Consider the following 22500-nt stretch of genomic DNA (forward strand, 5'->3'; position numbering starts at 1 on the left):
AGGAGGTGCTGCTTGGAGAGGAGGTGCTGCTTGGAGAGGAGCTGCTGCTTGGAGAGGAGCTGCTGCTTGGAGAGGAGCTGCTGCTTGGAGAGGAGGTGCTGCTTGGCGAGGAGCTGCTGCTTGGAGAGGAGCTGATGCTTGGTGAGGAGGTGCTGCTTGGAGAGGAGGTGCTGCTTGGAGAGGAGCTGCTGCTTGGAGTGGAGCTGCTGCTTGGAGAGGAGGTGCTGCTTGGGGAGGAGGTGCTGCTTGGGGAGGAGCTGCTGCTTGGAGAGGAGCTGCTGCTTGGAGTGGAGCTGATGCTTGGTGAGGAGGTGCTGCTTGGAGAGGAGGTGCTGCTTGGAGAGGAGCTGCTGCTTGGAGAGGAGCTGCTGCTTGGAGAGGAGGTGCTGCTTGGCGAGGAGCTGCTGCTTGGAGAGGAGCTGCTGCATCTCCAAGGCATCTTTGATCCTCTCACAAATGGTCACAGGAGGGGGGGGGGTCACTTAATCTTCCATCAGGGAGGGAGGAGGAGATAATATGGACATCCATCTCTGCAAACTCCAGGTCACTGATCCCCAATGCACTCTGGGGAGGAGGAGGTGAAGACTGCATCGATTCAGCCAGCTTCTCCTCTCTCCCCAGCCTGCTCAACGCTAGCTCACACAGACAGAAGGATTCCATAATTGGGCCATTCAGGCCTGATAACACCAGACTCACAATCACACCTCTCTGATCCTGGAGCAAGTCACTGGGAGGAAACCTCTAGGAGAAACTCAGGCAGGCGTCTGGCTGACTGGCTGACTGCTGCTCGTCCGGGAGAATCAAAGAGCTTGTCAATTGCCATACCCGAGAGATGCTGCTGTGCCTTACAAGTGGATATTTACAGGAAATAAATATATATTTTCCCCTCATCAGCAGTATAGTTTCACAAATACTGTAAGTGCACCACTGTTGATTCCAAATCAAATCATGAGTCATGCATGGGAATGTCATATACTTAATTTTTATTTTCATAGGCAAATCTACTAAGTGGACACAGCATTCCTCAGCCTTCCTCCTGTGAACCTTCACCACTCACCTCCTTCGTTGTCCTTGTTGTCGGCACAGGAGATCTCCATGGCAACACTGCAGCCAGGTCCTCTCCAGCCAGTGTGGCAATCACAGTGCCAGCTGTTCTGACCCAGGCTGCATTGACCATTCCTGTTACACTGACCCGGACACCCATCTGAGAAAGAGAGAGGAGGGAGGGAGGGAGGGAGGGAGGGAGGGAGGGAGGGAGGGAGGGACCAGAGAAGAGGTCAGTAATTGTGATTTAGCGACAGAGTAACTTGCACCAGCTCACCAACTTTATATCTTTAGTCTCTGTCTGACGTTGCAGGTTGCAGCACACAATAAGCGCTATAAAAAACACCATTGATTACATGGCAGGGGGATTGCATCTCATCATAACAATGCTCTTCTTGTGCATGTGGATTTTATACAGCTATATACCCTAGCATCACAACGGAGGGGTTTGGCGTGCGATAAATTGTTTTCTTCAATATCCATTCACAGCAAAGAATATTCAATAAAAGAGAATAAGTTCACAGCCGATTAATTTGCGGTGGTTGATTTGCCTCTGGAGGCTGGCCGGGGTGTAGTGCTGCCTCATGAGAGAATTTGATTAGGGGAAGCTGATGAGATTACAAGACACAGGGAGTGAGATCAACAGGAGAGATGCTTTACAGTATATCATTGACGACTGCAGTCAATGTAATACACCCTCAGATGATGTAATATTCTCCCAGGCTAGGTGAATGAAGAGGACATAATGAATGTTGCTGGGACAGCTGTCTCAGTGGTGTAGGGTAGTCTGTACAGGAGACCAGAGGAATGGGACCAGGCTGTGGGGAGGTATTGGACTGTAAATCTACATAACTCACCCATAGTATTTAGTGAATTACCATCTCCAAGGTCAAAAGAGCAGTCCTCTCTGAGAGAGGTGATGAGAAATGTGAATCTATAAACTGTATTTAATAATCAGACACTTTAGTCGAATGGATGAACATAAAATATTTTTCTGAACAGACAAAAAATCTCATTAAAGCGTATTAACCTTTTACTTTAAGCCAGCTTAACAACATGGCTGCCGTTCCTGATGAGGAGCAGCGCAGTCATTAGCATCCCAGAAGGGATGAGCACGCAGCTCCGCTGGTACGGCCCATCTATAAGTATTCTACCTACTGCTGGGCAGATGCAGCTAAAAGGCCAAGTCCATTAATATTCCTATGGAGGGAGCAGAATGCTGCAGCAGAAATAACAGCCTACTTAACATGGAGTAGAAATGTACACTGCTAGCTAACTGTGTGTTTACAACTAGCGTTTACAACTATACGTAGCTAGACAGAGAGACAAGCTAACAGGTAGACACTCACGAACAGATACAGACAGACCAAACCTTACACATGTTAGTCTTGTGTTTAACAAAGTACAAGAGAAAAAACAATGCAATGGGGACTGTTATGAAGGGGTACAAAGAGTGCACTAGCTGAATATCCCTATATGAGGGACCAATGGGGATACTAGCGAATGGGAGTTAGCATTTGTATTTGTATATATTATGGATCCCCATTAGCTGCTGCCAAAGCAGAAGCTACTCTTCCTGGGGTCCAGCAAAATTTAAGGCAGTTTATACAATTTTAAAAACATTACAATACATTCACAACACACTGTGTGCCCTCAGGCCCCTACTCCACCACTACCACATATCTACAGTACTAAATCCATGTGTATGTATAGTGTGTGTGTGTGTGTGTGTGTGTGTGTGTGTGTGTGTGTGTGTGTGTGTGTGTGTGTGTGTGTGTGTGTGTGTGTGTGTGTGTGTGTGTGTGTGTGTGTGTGTGTGTGTGTGTGTGTGTCTGTGCCAATGTTTGTGTTGCATTACACTACTGTAACTCTAAAACACCAACCACCACTAAGACATTGAGCGCACACTTCACAATACTAAGGATGCCACTACACCCCTACACAGATCTATTTTAGGCCTAGGGAACTAATGAACAAATCAGACCACCACTTAGCTAAATACAATACCTTGTTCCAAGCTATCCCAAAAGTCTGCATAAAAACAAAACATGTCGTGGTTTGAGAAGATGTTTGTGTGTAGAGGAGGAAGTGGGGTTCTCAATGTGGTGCGGTTCATCACAGGTAAAAGAGGAGTGAGATGGAGGAGACTGACATCAAGACCACCTGCATCTCTCTCATCGTTACCTGTGAAAAACCACACCATTTAATGCAACAGAGTGGCAAAGTTGATTGCGTGATTCTCACTGAAACATGGCTGTCTTCAGACTGTAGTACCGCTCTTTGAGAAGCCTTCCCCCCCGGACTACAGCTTTTCATACTCTATCAGAAAAGGGGAAAGGTTGGGGGAACAGCCTCTATTTTTACTAATGCTCTCAGCTGTAAGGACATTTAGTTTGGAGAATGGGTCTTTGGAGCATCATGCTATACTGATTAAATGTCAGCCACCAGTGCTGGCTATAACCCTGTATAGGCCACCAAAGCACTGCCCCACTTTCTTTACCGATTTCTCTGAACCATTATCTATTGTCCTTGAGAACTATGATAAAATCATTGTGTTGGGCGATTTTAATATTCATGCTGGCAAAGAGACTGACTTCAAGGCCACTGAATTTATGAATCTTTTGAGCTCTATGGACTTTATCCAACATATTACTGGGCCCACCCATAACCACAGCCATACTCTAGACCTGGTTATTACCAAGGGGCTTTCTGCTGGACCTGGTTATTACCAAGGGGCTTTCTACTGGACCTGGTTATTACCAAGGGGCTTTCTACTGGGCCCACCCATAACCACAGCCATACTCTGGACCTGGTTATTACCAAGGGGCTTTCTACTGGGCCCACCCATAACCACAGCCATACTCTGGACCTGGTTATTACCAAGGGGCTTTCTACTGGGCCCACCCATAACCACAGCCATACTCTGGACCTGGTTATTACCAAGGGGCTTTCTACTGGGCCCACCCATAACCACAGCCATACCCTGGACCTGGTTATTACCAAGGGGCTTTCTACTGGACCTGGTTATTACCAAGGGGCTTTCTGCTGGACCTGGTTATTACCAAGGGGCTTTCTACTGGACCTGGTTATTACCAAGGGGCTTTCTACTGGACCTGGTTATTACCAAGGGGCTTTCTGCTGGACCTGGTTATTACCAAGGGGCTTTCTACTGGGCCCACCCATAACCACAGCCATACTCTGGACCTGGTTATTACCAAGGGGCTTTCAACTGGGCCCACCCATAACCACAGCCATACTCTAGACCTGGTTATTACCAAGGGGCTTTCTACTGGACCTGGTTATTACCAAGGGGCTTTCTGCTGGACCTGGTTATTACCAAGGGGCTTTCTCCTGGACCTGGTTATTACCAAGGGGCTTTCTACTGGACCTGGTTATTACCAAGGGGCTTTCTACTAGACCTGGTTATTACCAAGGGGCTTTCTACTGGACCTGGTTATTACCAAGGGGCTTTCTACTGGGCCCACCCATAACCACAGCCATATTCTGGACCTGGTTATTACCAAGGGGCTTTCTCCTGGACCTGGTTGTTACCAAGGGGCTTTCTACTGGACCTGGTTATTACCAAGGGGCTTTCTACTGGACCTGGTTATTACCAAGGGGCTTTCTACTAGACCTGGTTATTACCAAGGGGCTTTCTTCTGGGCCCACCCATAACCACAGCCATACCCTGGACCTGGTTATTACCAAGAGGCTTTCTACTAGGCCCATCCGTAACCACAGCCATACTCTAGACCCGGTTATTACCAAGGGGCTTTCTACTGGACCTGGTTATTACCAAGGGGCTTTCTACTGGACCTGGTTATTACCAAGGGGCTTTCAACTGGGTCCACCCATAACCACAGCCATACTCTGGACCTGGTTATTACCAAGGGGCTTTCAACTGGGCCCACCCATAACCACAGCCATACTCTAGACCTGGTTATTACCAAGGGGCTTTCTACTGGACCTGGTTATTACCAAGGGGCTTTCTACTGGACCTGGTTATTACCAAGGGGCTTTCTACTGGACCTGGTTATTACCAAGGGGCTTTCTACTGGACCTGGTTATTACCAAGGGGCTTTCTACTGGACCTGGTTATTACCAAGGGGCTTTCAACTGGGCCCACCCATAACCACAGCCATACTCTAGACCTGGTTATTACCAAGGGGCTTTCTACTGGACCTGGTTATTACCAAGGGGCTTTCTACTGGACCTGGTTATTACCAAGGGGCTTTCTACTGGACCTGGTTATTACCAATGGGCTTTCTACTAGACCTGGTTATTACCAAGGGGCTTTCTTCTGGGCCCACCCATAACCACAGCCATACCCTGGACCTGGTTATTACCAAGAGGCTTTCTACTAGGCCCATCCGTAACCACAGCCATACTCTAGACCTGGTTATTACCAAGGGGCTTTCTACTGGACCTGGTTATTACCAAGGGGCTTTCTACTGGACCTGGTTATTACCAAGGGGCTTTCAACTGGGTCCACCCATAACCACAGCCATACTCTGGACCTGGTTATTACCAAGGGGCTTTCAACTGGGCCCACCCATAGCCACAGCCATACTCTAGACCTGGTTATTACCAAGGGGCTTTCTACTGGACCTGGTTATTACCAAGGGGCTTTCTACTGGACCTGGTTATTACCAAGGGGCTTTCTACTGGACCTGGTTATTACCAAGGGGCTTTCTGCTGGACCTGGTTATTACCAAGGGGCTTTCTACTGGACCTGGTTATTACCAAGGGGCTTTCTACTGGACCTGGTTATTACCAAGGGGCTTTCTACTGGGCCCACCCATAACCACAGCCATATTCTGGACCTGGTTATTACCAAGGGGCTTTCTGCTGGACCTGGTTGTTACCAAGGGGCTTTCTACTGGACCTGGTTATTACCAAGGGGCTTTCTACTGGACCTGGTTATTACCAAGGGGCTTCTACTAGACCTGGTTATTACCAAGGGGCTTTCTTCTGGGCCCACCCATAACCACAGCCATACCCTGGACCTGGTTATTACCAAGAGGCTTTCTACTAGGCCCATCCGTAACCACAGCAATACTCTAGACCTGGTTATTACCAAGGGGCTTTCTACTAGACCTGGTTATTACCAAGGGGCTTTCTACTGGACCTGGTTATTACCAAGGGGCTTTCTACTGGGCCCACCCATAACCACAGCCATATTCTGGACCTGGTTATTACCAAGGGGCTTTCTGCTGGACCTGGTTGTTACCAAGGGGCTTTCTACTGGACCTGGTTATTACCAAGGGGCTTTCTACTGGACCTGGTTATTACCAAGGGGCTTTCTACTAGACCTGGTTATTACCAAGGGGCTTTCTTCTGGGCCCACCCATAACCACAGCCATACCCTGGAGCTGGTTATTACCAAGAGGCTTTCTACTAGGCCCATCCGTAACAACAGCCATACTCTAGACCCGGTTATTACCAAGGGGCTTTCTACTGGACCTGGTTATTACCAAGGGGCTTTCTACTGGACCTGGTTATTACCAAGGGGATTTCAACTGGGTCCACCCATAACCACAGCCATACTCTGGACCTGGTTATTACCAAGGGGCTTTCAACTGGGCCCACCCATAACCACAGCCATACTCTAGACCTGGTTATTACCAAGGGGCTTTCTACTGGACCTGGTTATTACCAAGGGGCTTTCTACTGGACCTGGTTATTACCAAGGGGCTTTCTACTGGACCTGGTTATTACCAAGGGGCTTTCTACTGGACCTGGTTATTACCAAGGGGCTTTCAACTGGGCCCACCCATAACCACAGCCATACTCTAGACCTGGTTATTACCAAGGGGCTTTCTACTGGACCTGGTTATTACCAAGGGGCTTTCTACTGGACCTGGTTATTACCAAGGGGCTTTCTACTGGACCTGGTTATTACCAATGGGCTTTCTACTAGACCTGGTTATTACCAAGGGGCTTTCTTCTGGGCCCACCCATAACCACAGCCATACCCTGGACCTGGTTATTACCAAGAGGCTTTCTACTAGGCCCATCCGTAACCACAGCCATACTCTAGACCTGGTTATTACCAAGGGGCTTTCTAGTGGACCTGGTTATTACCAAGGGGCTTTCTACTGGACCTGGTTATTACCAAGGGGCTTTCTACTAGACCTGGTTATTACCAAGGGGCTTTCTACTGGACCTGGTTATTACCAAGGGGCTTTCTACTGGGCCCACCCATAACCACAGCCATATTCTGGACCTGGTTATTACCAAGGGGCTTTCTACTGGACCTGGTTATTACCAAGGGGCTTTCTACTGGACCTGGTTATTACCAAGGGGCTTTCTACTAGACCTGGTTATTACCAAGGGGCTTTCTTCTGGGCCCACCCATAACCACAGCCATACCCTGGACCTGGTTATTACCAAGAGGCTTTCTACTAGGCCCATCCGTAACCACAGCCATACTCTAGACCCGGTTATTACCAAGGGGCTTTCTACTGGACCTGGTTATTACCAAGGGGCTTTCCACTGGACCTGGTTATTACCAAGGGGCTTTCAACTGGGTCCACCCATAACCACAGCCATACTCTGGACCTGGTTATTACCAAGGGGCTTTCAACTGGGCCCACCCATAACCACAGCCATACTCTAGACCTGGTTATTACCAAGGGGCTTTCTACTGGACCTGGTTATTACCAAGGGGCTTTCTACTGGACCTGGTTATTACCAAGGGGCTTTCTACTGGACCTGGTTATTACCAAGGGGCTTTCTACTGGACCTGGTTATTACCAAGGGGCTTTCTACTGGACCTGGTTATTACCAAGGGGCTTTCAACTGGGCCCACCCATAACCACAGCCATACTCTAGACCTGGTTATTACCAAGGGGCTTTCTACTGGACCTGGTTATTACCAAGGGGCTTTCTACTGGACCTGGTTATTACCAAGGGGCTTTCTACTGGACCTGGTTATTACCAATGGGCTTTCTACTAGACCTGGTTATTACCAAGGGGCTTTCTTCTGGGCCCACCCATAACCACAGCCATACCCTGGACCTGGTTATTACCAAGAGGCTTTCTACTAGGCCCATCCGTAACCACAGCCATACTCTAGACCTGGTTATTACCAAGGGGCTTTCTACTGGACCTGGTTATTACCAAGGGGCTTTCTACTGGACCTGGTTATTACCAAGGGGCTTTCAACTGGGTCCACCCATAACCACAGCCATACTCTGGACCTGGTTATTACCAAGGGGCTTTCAACTGGGCCCACCCATAGCCACAGCCATACTCTAGACCTGGTTATTACCAAGGGGCTTTCTACTGGACCTGGTTATTACCAAGGGGCTTTCTACTGGACCTGGTTATTACCAAGGGGCTTTCTACTGGACCTGGTTATTACCAAGGGGCTTTCTGCTGGACCTGGTTATTACCAAGGGGCTTTCTACTGGACCTGGTTATTACCAAGGGGCTTTCTACTGGACCTGGTTATTACCAAGGGGCTTTCTACTGGGCCCACCCATAACCACAGCCATATTCTGGACCTGGTTATTACCAAGGGGCTTTCTGCTGGACCTGGTTGTTACCAAGGGGCTTTCTACTGGACCTGGTTATTACCAAGGGGCTTTCTACTGGACCTGGTTATTACCAAGGGGCTTCTACTAGACCTGGTTATTACCAAGGGGCTTTCTTCTGGGCCCACGCATAACCACAGCCATACCCTGGACCTGGTTATTACCAAGAGGCTTTCTACTAGGCCCATCCGTAACCACAGCAATACTCTAGACCTGGTTATTACCAAGGGGCTTTCTACTAGACCTGGTTATTACCAAGGGGCTTTCTACTGGACCTGGTTATTACCAAGGGGCTTTCTACTGGGCCCACCCATAACCACAGCCATATTCTGGACCTGGTTATTACCAAGGGGCTTTCTGCTGGACCTGGTTGTTACCAAGGGGCTTTCTACTGGACCTGGTTATTACCAAGGGGCTTTCTACTGGACCTGGTTATTACCAAGGGGCTTTCTACTAGACCTGGTTATTACCAAGGGGCTTTCTTCTGGGCCCACCCATAACCACAGCCATACCCTGGACCTGGTTATTACCAAGAGGCTTTCTACTAGGCCCATCCGTAACCACAGCCATACTCTAGACCCGGTTATTACCAAGGGGCTTTCTACTGGACCTGGTTATTACCAAGGGGCTTTCTACTGGACCTGGTTATTACCAAGGGGATTTCAACTGGGTCCACCCATAACCACAGCCATACTCTGGACCTGGTTATTACCAAGGGGCTTTCAACTGGGCCCACCCATAACCACAGCCATACTCTAGACCTGGTTATTACCAAGGGGCTTTCTACTGGACCTGGTTATTACCAAGGGGCTTTCTACTGGACCTGGTTATTACCAAGGGGCTTTCTACTGGACCTGGTTATTACCAAGGGGCTTTCTACTGGACCTGGTTATTACCAAGGGGCTTTCAACTGGGCCCACCCATAACCACAGCCATACTCTAGACCTGGTTATTACCAAGGGGCTTTCTACTGGACCTGGTTATTACCAAGGGGCTTTCTACTGGACCTGGTTATTACCAAGGGGCTTTCTACTGGACCTGGTTATTACCAATGGGCTTTCTACTAGACCTGGTTATTACCAAGGGGCTTTCTTCTGGGCCCACCCATAACCACAGCCATACCCTGGACCTGGTTATTACCAAGAGGCTTTCTACTAGGCCCATCCGTAACCACAGCCATACTCTAGACCTGGTTATTACCAAGGGGCTTTCTACTGGACCTGGTTATTACCAAGGGGCTTTCTACTGGACCTGGTTATTACCAAGGGGCTTTCAACTGGGTCCACCCATAACCACAGCCATACTCTGGACCTGGTTATTACCAAGGGGCTTTCAACTGGGCCCACCCATAGCCACAGCCATACTCTAGACCTGGTTATTACCAAGGGGCTTTCTGGCCTGGCCAGGGGCTCCTGGCCGGTTATTACCAAGGGGCTCTCTGGCCGGTCCAGGGGCCGCTGGACCTGGTTATTACCAAGGGGCTTTCTACTGGACCTGGTTATTACCAAGGGGCCTGGCCGGTCCGGGGCTTCTACTGGGCCCACCCATAACCACAGCCATATTCTGGACCTGGTTATTACCAAGGGGCTTTCTGCTGGACCTGGTTGTTACCAAGGGGCTTTCTACTGGACCTGGTTATTACCAAGGGGCTTTCTACTGGACCTGGTTATTACCAAGGGGCTTCTACTAGACCTGGTTATTACCAAGGGGCTTTCTTCTGGGCCCACCCATAACCACAGCCATACCCTGGACCTGGTTATTACGAAGAGGCTTTCTACTAGGCCCATCCGTAACCACAGCAATACTCTAGACCTGGTTATTACCAAGGGGCTTTCTACTAGACCTGGTTATTACCAAGGGGCTTTCTACTGGACCTGGTTATTACCAAGGGGCTTTCTCCTGGGCCCACCCATAACCACAGCCATATTCTGGACCTGGTTATTACCAAGGGGCTTTCTGCTGGACCTGGTTGTTACCAAGGGGCTTTCTACTGGACCTGGTTATTACCAAGGGGCTTTCTACTGGACCTGGTTATTACCAAGGGGCTTTCTACTAGACCTGGTTATTACCAAGGGGCTTTCTTCTGGGCCCACCCATAACCACAGCCATACCCTGGACCTGGTTATTACCAAGAGGCTTTCTACTAGGCCCATCCGTAACCACAGCCATACTCTAGACCCGGTTATTACCAAGGGGCTTTCTACTGGACCTGGTTATTACCAAGGGGCTTTCTACTGGACCTGGTTATTACCAAGGGGCTTTCAACTGGGTCCACCCATAACCACAGCCATACTCTGGACCTGGTTATTACCAAGGGGCTTTCAACTGGGCCCACCCATAACCACAGCCATACTCTAGACCTGGTTATTACCAAGGGGCTTTCTACTGGACCTGGTTATTACCAAGGGGCTTTCTACTGGACCTGGTTATTACCAAGGGGCTTTCTACTGGACCTGGTTATTACCAAGGGGCTTTCTACTGGACCTGGTTATTACCAAGGGGCTTTCAACTGGGCCCACCCATAACCACAGCCATACTCTAGACCTGGTTATTACCAAGGGGCTTTCTACTGGACCTGGTTATTACCAAGGGGCTTTCTACTGGACCTGGTTATTACCAAGGGGCTTTCTACTGGACCTGGTTATTACCAATGGGCTTTCTACTAGACCTGGTTATTACCAAGGGGCTTTCTTCTGGGCCCACCCATAACCACAGCCATACCCTGGACCTGGTTATTACCAAGAGGCTTTCTACTAGGCCCATCCGTAACCACAGCCATACTCTAGACCTGGTTATTACCAAGGGGCTTTCTACTGGACCTGGTTATTACCAAGGGGCTTTCTACTGGACCTGGTTATTACCAAGGGGCTTTCAACTGGGTCCACCCATAACCACAGCCATACTCTGGACCTGGTTATTACCAAGGGGCTTTCAACTGGGCCCACCCATAGCCACAGCCATACTCTAGACCTGGTTATTACCAAGGGGCTTTCTACTGGACCTGGTTATTACCAAGGGGCTTTCTACTGGACCTGGTTATTACCAAGGGGCTTTCTACTGGACCTGGTTATTACCAAGGGGCTTTCTGCTGGACCTGGTTATTACCAAGGGGCTTTCTACTGGACCTGGTTATTACCAAGGGGCTTTCTACTGGACCTGGTTATTACCAAGGGGCTTTCTACTGGGCCCACCCATAACCACAGCCATATTCTGGACCTGGTTATTACCAAGGGGCTTTCTGCTGGACCTGGTTGTTACCAAGGGGCTTTCTACTGGACCTGGTTATTACCAAGGGGCTTTCTACTGGACCTGGTTATTACCAAGGGGCTTCTACTAGACCTGGTTATTACCAAGGGGCTTTCTTCTGGGCCCACCCATAACCACAGCCATACCCTGGACCTGGTTATTACCAAGAGGCTTTCTACTAGGCCCATCCGTAACCACAGCAATACTCTAGACCTGGTTATTACCAAGGGGCTTTCTACTGGACCTGGTTATTACCAAGGGGCTTTCAACTGGGTCCACCCATAACCACAGCCATACTCTGGACCTGGTTATTACCAAGGGGCTTTCAACTGGGCCCACCCATAACCACAGCCATACTCTAGACCTGGTTATTACCAAGGGGCTTTCTACTGGACCTGGTTATTACCAAGGGGCTTTCTACTGGACCTGGTTATTACCAAGGGGCTTTCTACTGGACCTGGTTATTACCAAGGGCTTTCTACTGGACCTGGTTATTACCAAGGGGCTTTCTGCTGGACCTGGTTATTACCAAGGGGCTTTCTACTGGACCTGGTTATTACCAAGGGGCTTTCTACTGGGCCCACCCATAACCACAGCCATATTCTGGACCTGGTTATTACCAAGGGGCTTTCTGCTGGACCTGGTTGTTACCAAGGGGCTTTCTACTGGACCTGGTTATTACCAAGGGGCTTTCTACTGGACCTGGTTATTACCAAGGGGCTTTCTACTGGACCTGGTTATTACCAAGGGGCTTTCTACTGGACCTGGTTATTACCAAGGGCTTTCTACTGGACCTGGTTATTACCAAGGGCTTTCTCCTGGACCTGGTTATTACCAAGGGCTTTCTACTGGACCTGGTTATTACCAAGGGGCTTTCTACTGGACCTGGTTATTACCAAGGGGCTTTCTACTGGACCTGGTTATTACCAATGGGCTTTCTACTGGACCTGGTTATTACCAATGGGCTTTCTACTGGACCTGGTTATTACCAAGGGGCTTTCTACTGGACCTGGTTATTACCAAGGGGCTTTCTACTGGACCTGGTTATTACCAAGGGGCTTTCTAATGGACCTGGTTATTACCAATGGGCTTTCTGTTGACATTTCCTCTATTGTTGATGCTGCTTTAATTGATCGCCACTGTGTCTGTTTTACTACCTTGGTGCTCATAGCGCAGGGTAATACTGAACGCATTATTACGTGTGTATGAACAATACACAATACAATATCTATTCTGCCTTCCTCTAGTGATGATTTAGTTGATAACTTTAATAGTAAATGAAGGGCAACTATTGATGCCATAGCTGCAGTGAAGTTAAAAAAGGCCACATGCAAACAGAGAATCCCTTGGATGAAAGAGGAAACTAATCTGTTTAGAGAGAAATTGCAGAAAGGCAGAGAGGAATTGGAGAAAGTTGGATGTCCATTATGATATACTGAGAGAGCAACTTGACATATATAACAAGGCAATTAGAAATGCCAGAAGGGCTCATTTCTCTAACTTGATCACTAATAATCAGAATAATTAGAGAGTGCTCTTCTCAACCATTGATGGCCTGATAGATCCTACCCCCCACAAACATATGGGAACTTTCCTCCACATCTAAATCGCATGATTTTGTAGCATATTTCATAGATAAGATAACAAACACTAGGCTGGCTATCAGTCAAGCAGGACCTGATGAGAAGTTTGATGATATGTGCCCTAGCCTACCACGCAAAGGCACTATGGATTTACTTCCCCTGGTTGACACAGACATGCTAGGGAAAGTGATATCACAACTTAAGCTTTCTTACATGCCTTCTCGATCCTATCCCCACCACCTTCTTCAAAACAATTTTTTAATTGCATATCTGAAGAAGTGCTAATAACGCCACTGTTCACCGGCAATTCCCCACTGCACTAAACACTTCTATGGTGAAAGCCCTTCTGAAGAAATTTATTATAGATTCTTCAGCTCTTAGCAATTTTCAGCCAATCTCCAACCTTCTATTCTTAAGTACAATTCTGGAGAAATTGGATTTTAAACAGCTAAATGATTTTCTAAGTACCAACTGTAGTAAAATTCCAGTTTGGTTTTCGTGCCCACTACAGCACAGAGACAAGACTTAGTTAGTGTGGTAAACGATTCTAGAGCCAACACAGATGCCAAGCAGCTTTCTGCCCTTGTACTCTTGGATTTATACTGAACAAAAATATAAACGCAACATGCAACAATTTCTCAGATTTTACTGAGTTACAGTTCATATACTGTAAGGGAATCTGTCAACTGAAATAAATTCATTAGGCCCTAATCTATGGATTTCACATGACTGGGCAGGGGCGCAGCCATGGGTGGGCCTGGGATGGGGAGCCAGGCTCAGCCGATTGATATGGGTTTTTCCCCACAAAAGGGCTTTATTACAGACAGAAATACTCCTCAGCACCACCTCAGATGAACCTGCAGGTGAAGAAGATGGATGTGGAGGTCCTGGGCTGGCGTGGTTACACATGGTCTGCGATTGTGAGGCCGGTTGGATGCACTGCCAAATTCTCTAAAACAACGTTGGAGGTGGCTTATGGGAGAGAAATTAACATTACATTCTCGGACAACAGCTATGGTCGACATTCCAGCAGTCAACATGCCAATTGCACGCTCCCTCAAAACTTTAGACATCTGTGGTTGTCACGCCCTGACCTTAGTATTCTTTGTTTTCTTTATTATTTTGGTTAGGTCAGGGTGTGACGAGGGCGGTATGTGTGTTTTTTGTCTTGTCTAGGGGTTTTATATATCTATGGGGTTTTGGTATTGTATAGGGTTTATGTATGTCTAGGTGTGTGTGTCTAGTCTAGACATATGTAGGTCTATGGTGGCCTAGATTGGTTCCCAATCAGAGGCAGCTGTTTATCGTTGTCTCTGATTGGGGATCCTATTTAGGTTGCCATTTTCCAGTTTGGTTTGTGGGTTATTGTCTATGTGAAGTTGCATGTCTGCACTCATTGTTTATAGCGTTCACTTTGAAATTTTGTTTAGTGTTCTTCGTATTCAGTCGTCTTCTATTAAAAATATGTATTCACATCACGCTGCGCTTTGATCTCCTCACTACGACGTTCGTGACAGTGGTATTGTGTTGTGTGACAAAACTGCACATTTTAGAGTAGCCTTTTATTGTCCCCAGCACAAGGTGCACCTGTGTAATGATCATTCTGTTTAATCAGCCTCTTGATATGCCACACCTGTCAGGTGGATGGATTATCTTGGCAAAGGAGAAATGCTTACTAACGGGGATGTAAACAAATTTGTTGTCAAAATTTGAGAGAAATAAGCTTTTTGTGCGTATGGAACATTTCTGTGATCTTTTATTTCAACTCATCAAACACCAACACTTTACATGTTGCGTTTATATTTTATGTTCAGTATAAGTGCTGCATTAGACACTGTTGACTACGATGTCCTTCTGGATAGACTGGAGGTGGGTTGGTCTCTCAGGTCCCGTTCTAAATTGGTTTAGGACCTATTTAACCGGTCGAGAGAGTTTTTTTTGTCACCCTTGGTGTGCATAACTCAAGAGAAAACAGATATCACATGTGGCGTTCTACAAGGTTTGAATTTTGGGTCTGTTACGGTTCAGTATATATGTTCCCGCTTGGCAGCGTTATCAGAAAGCACAGCATTGATTTTCATTGCTACGCAGACGATTAACAACTCTACATTTCTGTGTCACCACATTTTAGATTACGATTTTTTTTCTCCCAAATCACACATTAGGAATGTGGCCAAAATAGCTTTTTACCACCTGAGGAACAATGCCAAGGCGAGGTAATTTCTCTCTCAGGCTACATACAGAGAGACTCATCCATGCTTTCATTACAAGCAGACTTGACTACTGTAATGCTCTCATGTCTGGTCTACCCAAGAAAGACATTGGTCAACTGCAAAACATACAGAATGCTGCAGCACAGATACTGACCAAGACCAGACAGAGAGAACACATTACACCGGTGTTTTAGAAATAATTTTAAGATTATTGTATTGTTTTAAAAAAAATCAATCCACGACTGTGCACCCCAATACATGCCAGACATGCTTTTTACTTACTGTGCACCCCAGCCTCTGGAATAGCCTGCCAGAGAATCTGGGTGGGGCCGAAACTGTGGACATGAGATGGAGGTGATTCTCAACATGACGTGGTTCATCACAGTAAAGTGGAGAGGAGATGAAGCTCCTTCTTCACACTCAACTCTCTCAACACTAATTAGAGAGGGACACAGAAGGAACAGAGAATGGGAGCTAGCATACAGCGCCGGGCCTTTTCACATGGCTCTAACAACACAGCCCACAGTGGAGCCCCAGGGAGAGGTTGTTCTCATCAGATGGGAGGAAAATAACAGAGAGGAAATTAAAGCCCTTGGGGGGGGGGTTGAATGAGGGGGCAGAGTGTCTGTCCCTATTTGTTGGCTCCCAGGAAGGCTAAGTGTGTCTTAGGGAGTACCGAGAGGCCTGCTGCCCAGACTACTCTACTGGAGAGTGGGTGACTAGCAATGTTGGCTCAAACCCCCCCCCCCCCAAGTTGTGAGCTGAAGCTTTAATTTCGCAAGCATTCTGTGCAACTTCTGGTACACGTGCAACTGTGAACACTTGACCCACTTTAAGTTACAGTTTCAGACAGTGGCCCAAAGGCTATTGTGGCTATTTGAGCATTATGTAGTCGTATCAGAGTGGCCTATCAACTAAACCAATGGAGAAAATGCTGTACAAAACATGCTCTTTCCATGACATAGACTGACCAGATGAATCCAGAGGAAAGCTATGATTCCTTACTGATGTCACTTGTTAAATCCACTTCAATTAGTGTAGATGAAGGGGAGGAGACAGATTAAAGAAGGTTTTTTAAGCCTTGAGACAATTGAGACATGGATTGTGTGTGTGTGTCATTCAAGAGGTGAATGGGCAAGACAAAAGCTGTACATAGTCCATCGGTATATAGCCCACCCAATTTACCTACCTCATCCCCATACTGTTTTCATTTATTTACTTTTCTGCTCTTTTGCACACCAGTATCTCTATTTGCACATGATCATCTGATGATTTATCACCCCAGTGTTAATCTGCTAAATTGTAATTATTCGCTCCTACAGTGAGGGAAAAAAGTATTTGATCCCCTGCTGATTTTGTTCGTTTGCCCACTGACATTGAAATGATCAGTCTGTAATTTTAATGGTAGGTTTATTTGAACAGTGAGAGACAGAATAACAACAAAAAAATCCAGAAAAACGCATGTCAAAAATGTTATAAATTGATTTGCATTTTAATGAGGGAAATAAGTATTTGACCCCTCTGCAAAACATGACTTAGTACTTGGTGGCAAAACCCTTGTTGGCAATCACAGAGGTCAGATGCTTCTTGTAGTTGGCCACCAGGTTTGCACACATCTCAGGAGGGATTTTGTCCCACTCCTCTTTGCAGATCTTCTTCAAGTCATTAAGGTTTCGAGGCTGACGTTTGGCAACTCGAACCTTCAGCTCCCTCCACAGATTTTCTATGGGATTAAGGTCTGGAGACTGGCTAGGCCACTCCAGGACCTTAATGTGCTTTTTCTTGAGCCACTCCTTTGTTGCCTTGGCCGTGTGTTTTGGGTCATTGTCATGCTGGAATACCCATCCACGACCCATTTTCAATACCCTGGCTGAGGGAAGGAGGTTTTCACCCAAGATTTGACGGCACATGGCCCCGTCCATCGTCCCTTTGATGCGGTGAAGTTGTCCTGTCCCCTTAGCAGGAAAACACCCACCAAGGAATATTGTTTCCACCTCCATGTTTGACGGTGGGGATGGTTTCTTGGGGTCATAGGCAGCATTCCTCCTCCTCCAAACACGGCAAGTTGAGTTGATGCCAAAGAACTCCATTTTGGTCTCGTCTGACCACAACACGTTCACCCAGTTGTCCTCTGAATCATTCAGATGTTCATTGGCAAACTTCAGACGGGCATGTATATGTGCTTTCTTGAGCAGGGGGACCTTGCGGGCGCTGCAGGATTTCAGTCCTTCACGGCGTAGTGTGTTACCAATTGTTTTCTTGGTGACTATGGTCCCAGCTGCCTTGAGATCATTGACAAGATCCTCCTGTGTAGTTCTGGGCTGATTCCTCACCATTCTCATGATCATTGCAACTCCATGAGGTGAGATCTTGCATGGAGCCCTAGGCCAAGGGAGTTTGACAGTTCTTTTGTGTTTCTTCCATTTGCGAATAATCGCACCAACTGTTGTCACCTTCTCACCAAGCTGCTTGGCAATGGTCTTGTAGCCCATTCCAGCCTTGTGTAGATCTACAATCTTGTCCCTGACATCCTTGGAGAGCTCTTTGGTCTTGGCCATGGTGGAGAGTTTGGAATCTGATTGATTGATTGCTTCTGTGGACAGGTGTCTTTTATACAGGTAAGAAACTGAGATTAGTAGCACTCCCTTTAAGAGTGTGCTCCTAATCTCAGCTCGTTACCTGTATGAAAGACACCTGGGAGCCAGAAATCTTTCTGATTGAGAGGGGGTCAAATACTTATTTCCCTCATTAAAATGCAAATCAATTTATAACATTTTTGACATGCGTTTTTCTGGATATTTTTGTTGTTATTCTGTCTCTCACTGTTCAAATAAACCTACCATTAAAATTATAGACTGATAATTTCTTTGTCAGTAGGCAAACGTACAAAATCAGCAGGGGATCAAATACTTTTTTCCCTCACTGTATGGCCTATTTATTGCCTACCTCCTCATGCCTTTTGCACACACTGTATATAGATTCTCTTCTTTTTTCCCCCTACTATGTTATTGACTTGTTTATTGTTTACTCCATGTGTAACTCTGTGTTGTTGTCTGTTCACACTGCTATGCTTTATCTTGGCCAGGTCGCAGTTGCAAATGAGAACTTGTTCTCAACTAGCCTACCTGGTTAAATAAAGGTTAAATAAAAAATAAAAAAATAAAAAAAGATTTAAGTGCCTTTGAACAGGGTATGGTAGTAGGTGCCAGAGGTACCGGTTTGAGTGTGTCAAGAACTGAAACGCTGCTGGGTTTTTCACGCTCAACAGTTTTCTGTTTGTATCAAGAATGGTCCACCACTCAAAGGACATCGAGCCAGCATCCAGCATTGGAGTCAACATGGGCCAGCATCCCTGTGGAACCCTTTCAACACCTTGTAGAGTCCATGCCCTGACGAATTGAGGCTGCTCTGAGGGCAAAAGGGGGTGCAACTCAATATTAGGAAGGTGTTCCTAATGTTTTGTCCACTCAGTGTAGATAGCTGTTGTCTTCCATGATATTGCCTACAAAAGCCAATATGTGTTGTTCACGGCTTGACATTCTAGGACTGATGTTTTACTGGTCTGAAAGCTCAAATCACTTTATAAAAATAGGGAATGATCTGTAACACAATTGACTAAATAGGTGACTAAAAATTAACTCACTAACTAGCAACTCAACAAATGTGCACACATGGCTACACAGCGGCTACACAGCGGCTACACAGCGGCTACACGACTACAGGGCGGCTACACGGCGGCTACATGTCCACACGGCGGCTACTCGGCGGTTGCATGGCGGCCACACGGCGACTACACGGCGGCCACACGGCGACTACACGGCGGCTACATGGCGGCTACACGGCGACTACACGGCGGCCACACGGCGACTACACGGCGGCCACACGGCGACTACACGGCGGCTACTCGGCGGTTACATGGCGGCCACACGGCAGCTACACGGCGGCTACATGGCCACATGGTGGCCACACGGCGGCTACATGCGGCCACACGGCGGCTACACGGCGGCCACACGGCGACTACACGGCGGCTACACGGCGGCCACACGGCGACTACATGGCGACTACACGGCGGCCACACGGCGGCTACACGGCGGCCACACGGCGGCTACATGGCGGCTACATGGCCACACGGCGGCTACACGGCGGCCACACGGCGGCTACATGCGGCCACACGGCGGCTACACGGCGGCCACACGGCGGCTACATGGCCACACGGCAGGCACACGGCGGCTACACGGCGGCCACATGACCACACGGCGGCTACACGGCGGCTACATGGCCACACGGCGGCTACACGGCGGCCACACGGCGGCTACATGCGGCCACACGGCGGCTACACGGCGGCTACACGGCGGCTACATGGCCACACGGCAGCCACACGGCGGCTACACGGCGGCCACATGGCCACACGGCGGCTACACGGCGGCTACACGGCGGCTACACGGCGGCCACATGACCACACGGCGGCTACACGGCGGCTACATGGCCACACGGCGGCTACACGGCGGCCACACGGCGGCCACACGGCGGCTACATGCGGCCACACGGCGGCTACACGGCGGCTACATGGCCACACGGCAGCCACACGGCGGCCACATGGCCACACGGCGGCTACACGGCGGCCACATGACCACACGGCGGCTACACGGCGGCTACATGGCCACACGGCGGCTACACGGCGACTACACGGCGGCTACACGGCGGCTACATGGCTACATGGCGGCTACATGGCTACACGGCGGCTACATAGCCACACGGCGGCTACATGGCTACACGGCGGCTACACGGCGGCCACACGGCGACTACACGGCGGCCACACGGCGGCTACATGGCCACACGGCAGCCACACGGCAGCTACACGGTGATTACACGGCGGCCACACGGCGGCTACACGGCGGCTACACGGCGGCTACACGGCGGCCACACGGCGGCTACATGGCCACACGGCGGCCACACGGCGGCTCTGCTTTGGGATTTCAAATGCGCATCTAAGCTACTTTACGACTGCGGGTGACGGAAAAAAGGATTGTGCCAGTGAAATAGAACAAGGCCACTTCTCACCGGTCCAGCCAACAACAAACCACCAACTTAGTCTTGAAGTTATATCTGTTTTTGTTGCATATGAAAGCGACTGTTATTATGTTGATTCAATCCAAATTACCATAGTAGAGGGAAGAATTGTATCTGTTTAAAGCCAGGAAAGATGGTGTACTGTACATTTGAGTAAAGTTCAATCTTGTGCTGGCAATTCTCAATGCGCTCATCTTAGAGGGAACATTGGTGACTAGGCTGGGAGGCTGGAGATGGATGTGGAGATGTGGCTGGGTACTTTGACTATAGATTACACATTTTCCCTCTAGTGGAGGAACCAATTCAGATGAATGGGAGAGCTTCTTAATGACGTGGAGGATAGGAGCAGGAAAGGAGGACACTCGTCAGAATTGGTGGATGTATCTGCTGCTGAGAGATATAATGTTCTTTATATAGTCAGTGAAAAAGAGCTATATTGTGGAAGGACAAACATTGGACAGGATCAGGTACTGACACTACCGCCTCATAACGTAAGGCTTAGGGAACGAACACGATGTATCTTTTAAACATGTGGGTGACAGTTCCTCTGCTTGGCTGAGAGTTACTACAGCGGGAGGATAGAGGCAGGGTACTACTGTGTGTGTTAGTATGTTAGCGTGCCAAGGTGTTGGCTGATTGGCCGTATGCATACCGATGGTGCAGTGCTCTCCGTTCCAGCCCTGTTGGCACTGACACTTTCCGTCCCGGCAGGTCCCGTGCTTTACACACAACGGGTTGCAGACACGCTGGTCACATCCGGCGCCGGTCCAGCCCTCATCACAGCGACACACTCCGCCAAAACACACGCCGTGGGCGCCACAGTCCGACGAGCAAACCTCTGTGGAGGCACATGAGCACAGTAAAAAGACAGTGGATCAGCATACTAGATGAACAGAGGGAAAGGGTTTTCACAGAGGAGCTGTGTCCACGGCGTGGATGGACAGAAGGAAAGTGTTTTCACAGAGGAAATGTGGCCATGGTGTGGATGGACAGAGGAAAGGTGTTTTCACAGAGGAAATGTGGCCACGGTGTGGATGGACAGAGGAAATGTGGCCATGGTGTGGATGGACAGAAGGAAAGGGTTTTCACAGAGGAAATGTGGCCATGGTGTGGATGGACAGAGGGAAAGGGTTTTCACAGAGGAAATGTGGCCACGGTGTGGATGGACAGAGGAAAGGTGTTTTCACAGAGGAAATGTGGCCACGGTGTGGATGGACAGAGGAAAAGTGTTTTCACAGAGGAAATGTGGCCATGGTGTGGATGGACAGAGGAAAAGGGTTTTCACAGAGGAAATGTGGCCATGGTGTGGATGGACAGAGGGAAAGGGTTTTCACAGAGGAAATGTGGCCACGGTGTGGATGGACAGAGGAAAGGTGTTTTCACAGAGGAAATGTGGCCACGGTGTGGATGGACAGAGGAAATGTGGCCATGGTGTGGATGGACAGAAGGACAGGGTTTCACAGAGGAAATGTGGCCATGGTGTGGGATGAGTGTGTTTATGAGTGGAAGTGGCTAGCGAGAGGAGAAGGGGGAGGTGTGTGTCGGGTGATTTTATGATTTATATTAGGATTCCCATTAGCCGGGGTCAAACACATAACGAAAAGTCTTCCTGGGGTCGGACAGATAACAAAAAAGACAATACAGACAAAAAGAGACTTGAAAATGTACATAAATTTAAAACATGAACATAGACATTACAGACTTACAGTATACAGTACATACACTACCATTCAAAAGTTTGGGGTCACTTAGAAATGTCCTTGTTTTTTAAAGAAAAACACATTTTTGGTCCATTGAAATAACATC

General features: G+C 48.3%; 2 protein-coding genes across 3 annotated transcripts in view; both read right to left on the minus strand.

Annotated features, from left to right (window-relative positions):
- The window catches only part of LOC139537997 (uncharacterized), a 1587-nt gene extending 1148 nt beyond the window's left edge, over positions 1-439 (minus strand). The window contains exon 1 of the mRNA XM_071339925.1: positions 1-439. This exon is cut by the window's left edge and continues 1148 nt beyond it. Within this exon, the coding sequence (XP_071196026.1) occupies positions 1-439 (439 nt within the window).
- LOC139537861 (teneurin-2-like) overlaps positions 1-22500 on the minus strand; it is a 179534-nt gene that overhangs the window by 33283 nt on the left and 123751 nt on the right. For both annotated transcript variants that reach the window (XM_071339712.1, XM_071339713.1), the window contains 2 exons: positions 21347-21532; positions 1058-1204 (listed from right to left, as the gene is read on the minus strand). In XM_071339712.1, the coding sequence (XP_071195813.1) occupies positions 1058-1204; positions 21347-21532 (333 nt within the window). The remainder of the gene's footprint in view (positions 1-1057; positions 1205-21346; positions 21533-22500) is intronic.

The sequence above is a fragment of the Salvelinus alpinus genome, chromosome 13 (assembly GCF_045679555.1).
Source record: "Salvelinus alpinus chromosome 13, SLU_Salpinus.1, whole genome shotgun sequence".
In the NCBI taxonomy this organism is placed as follows: Eukaryota; Metazoa; Chordata; class Actinopteri; order Salmoniformes; family Salmonidae; genus Salvelinus; species Salvelinus alpinus.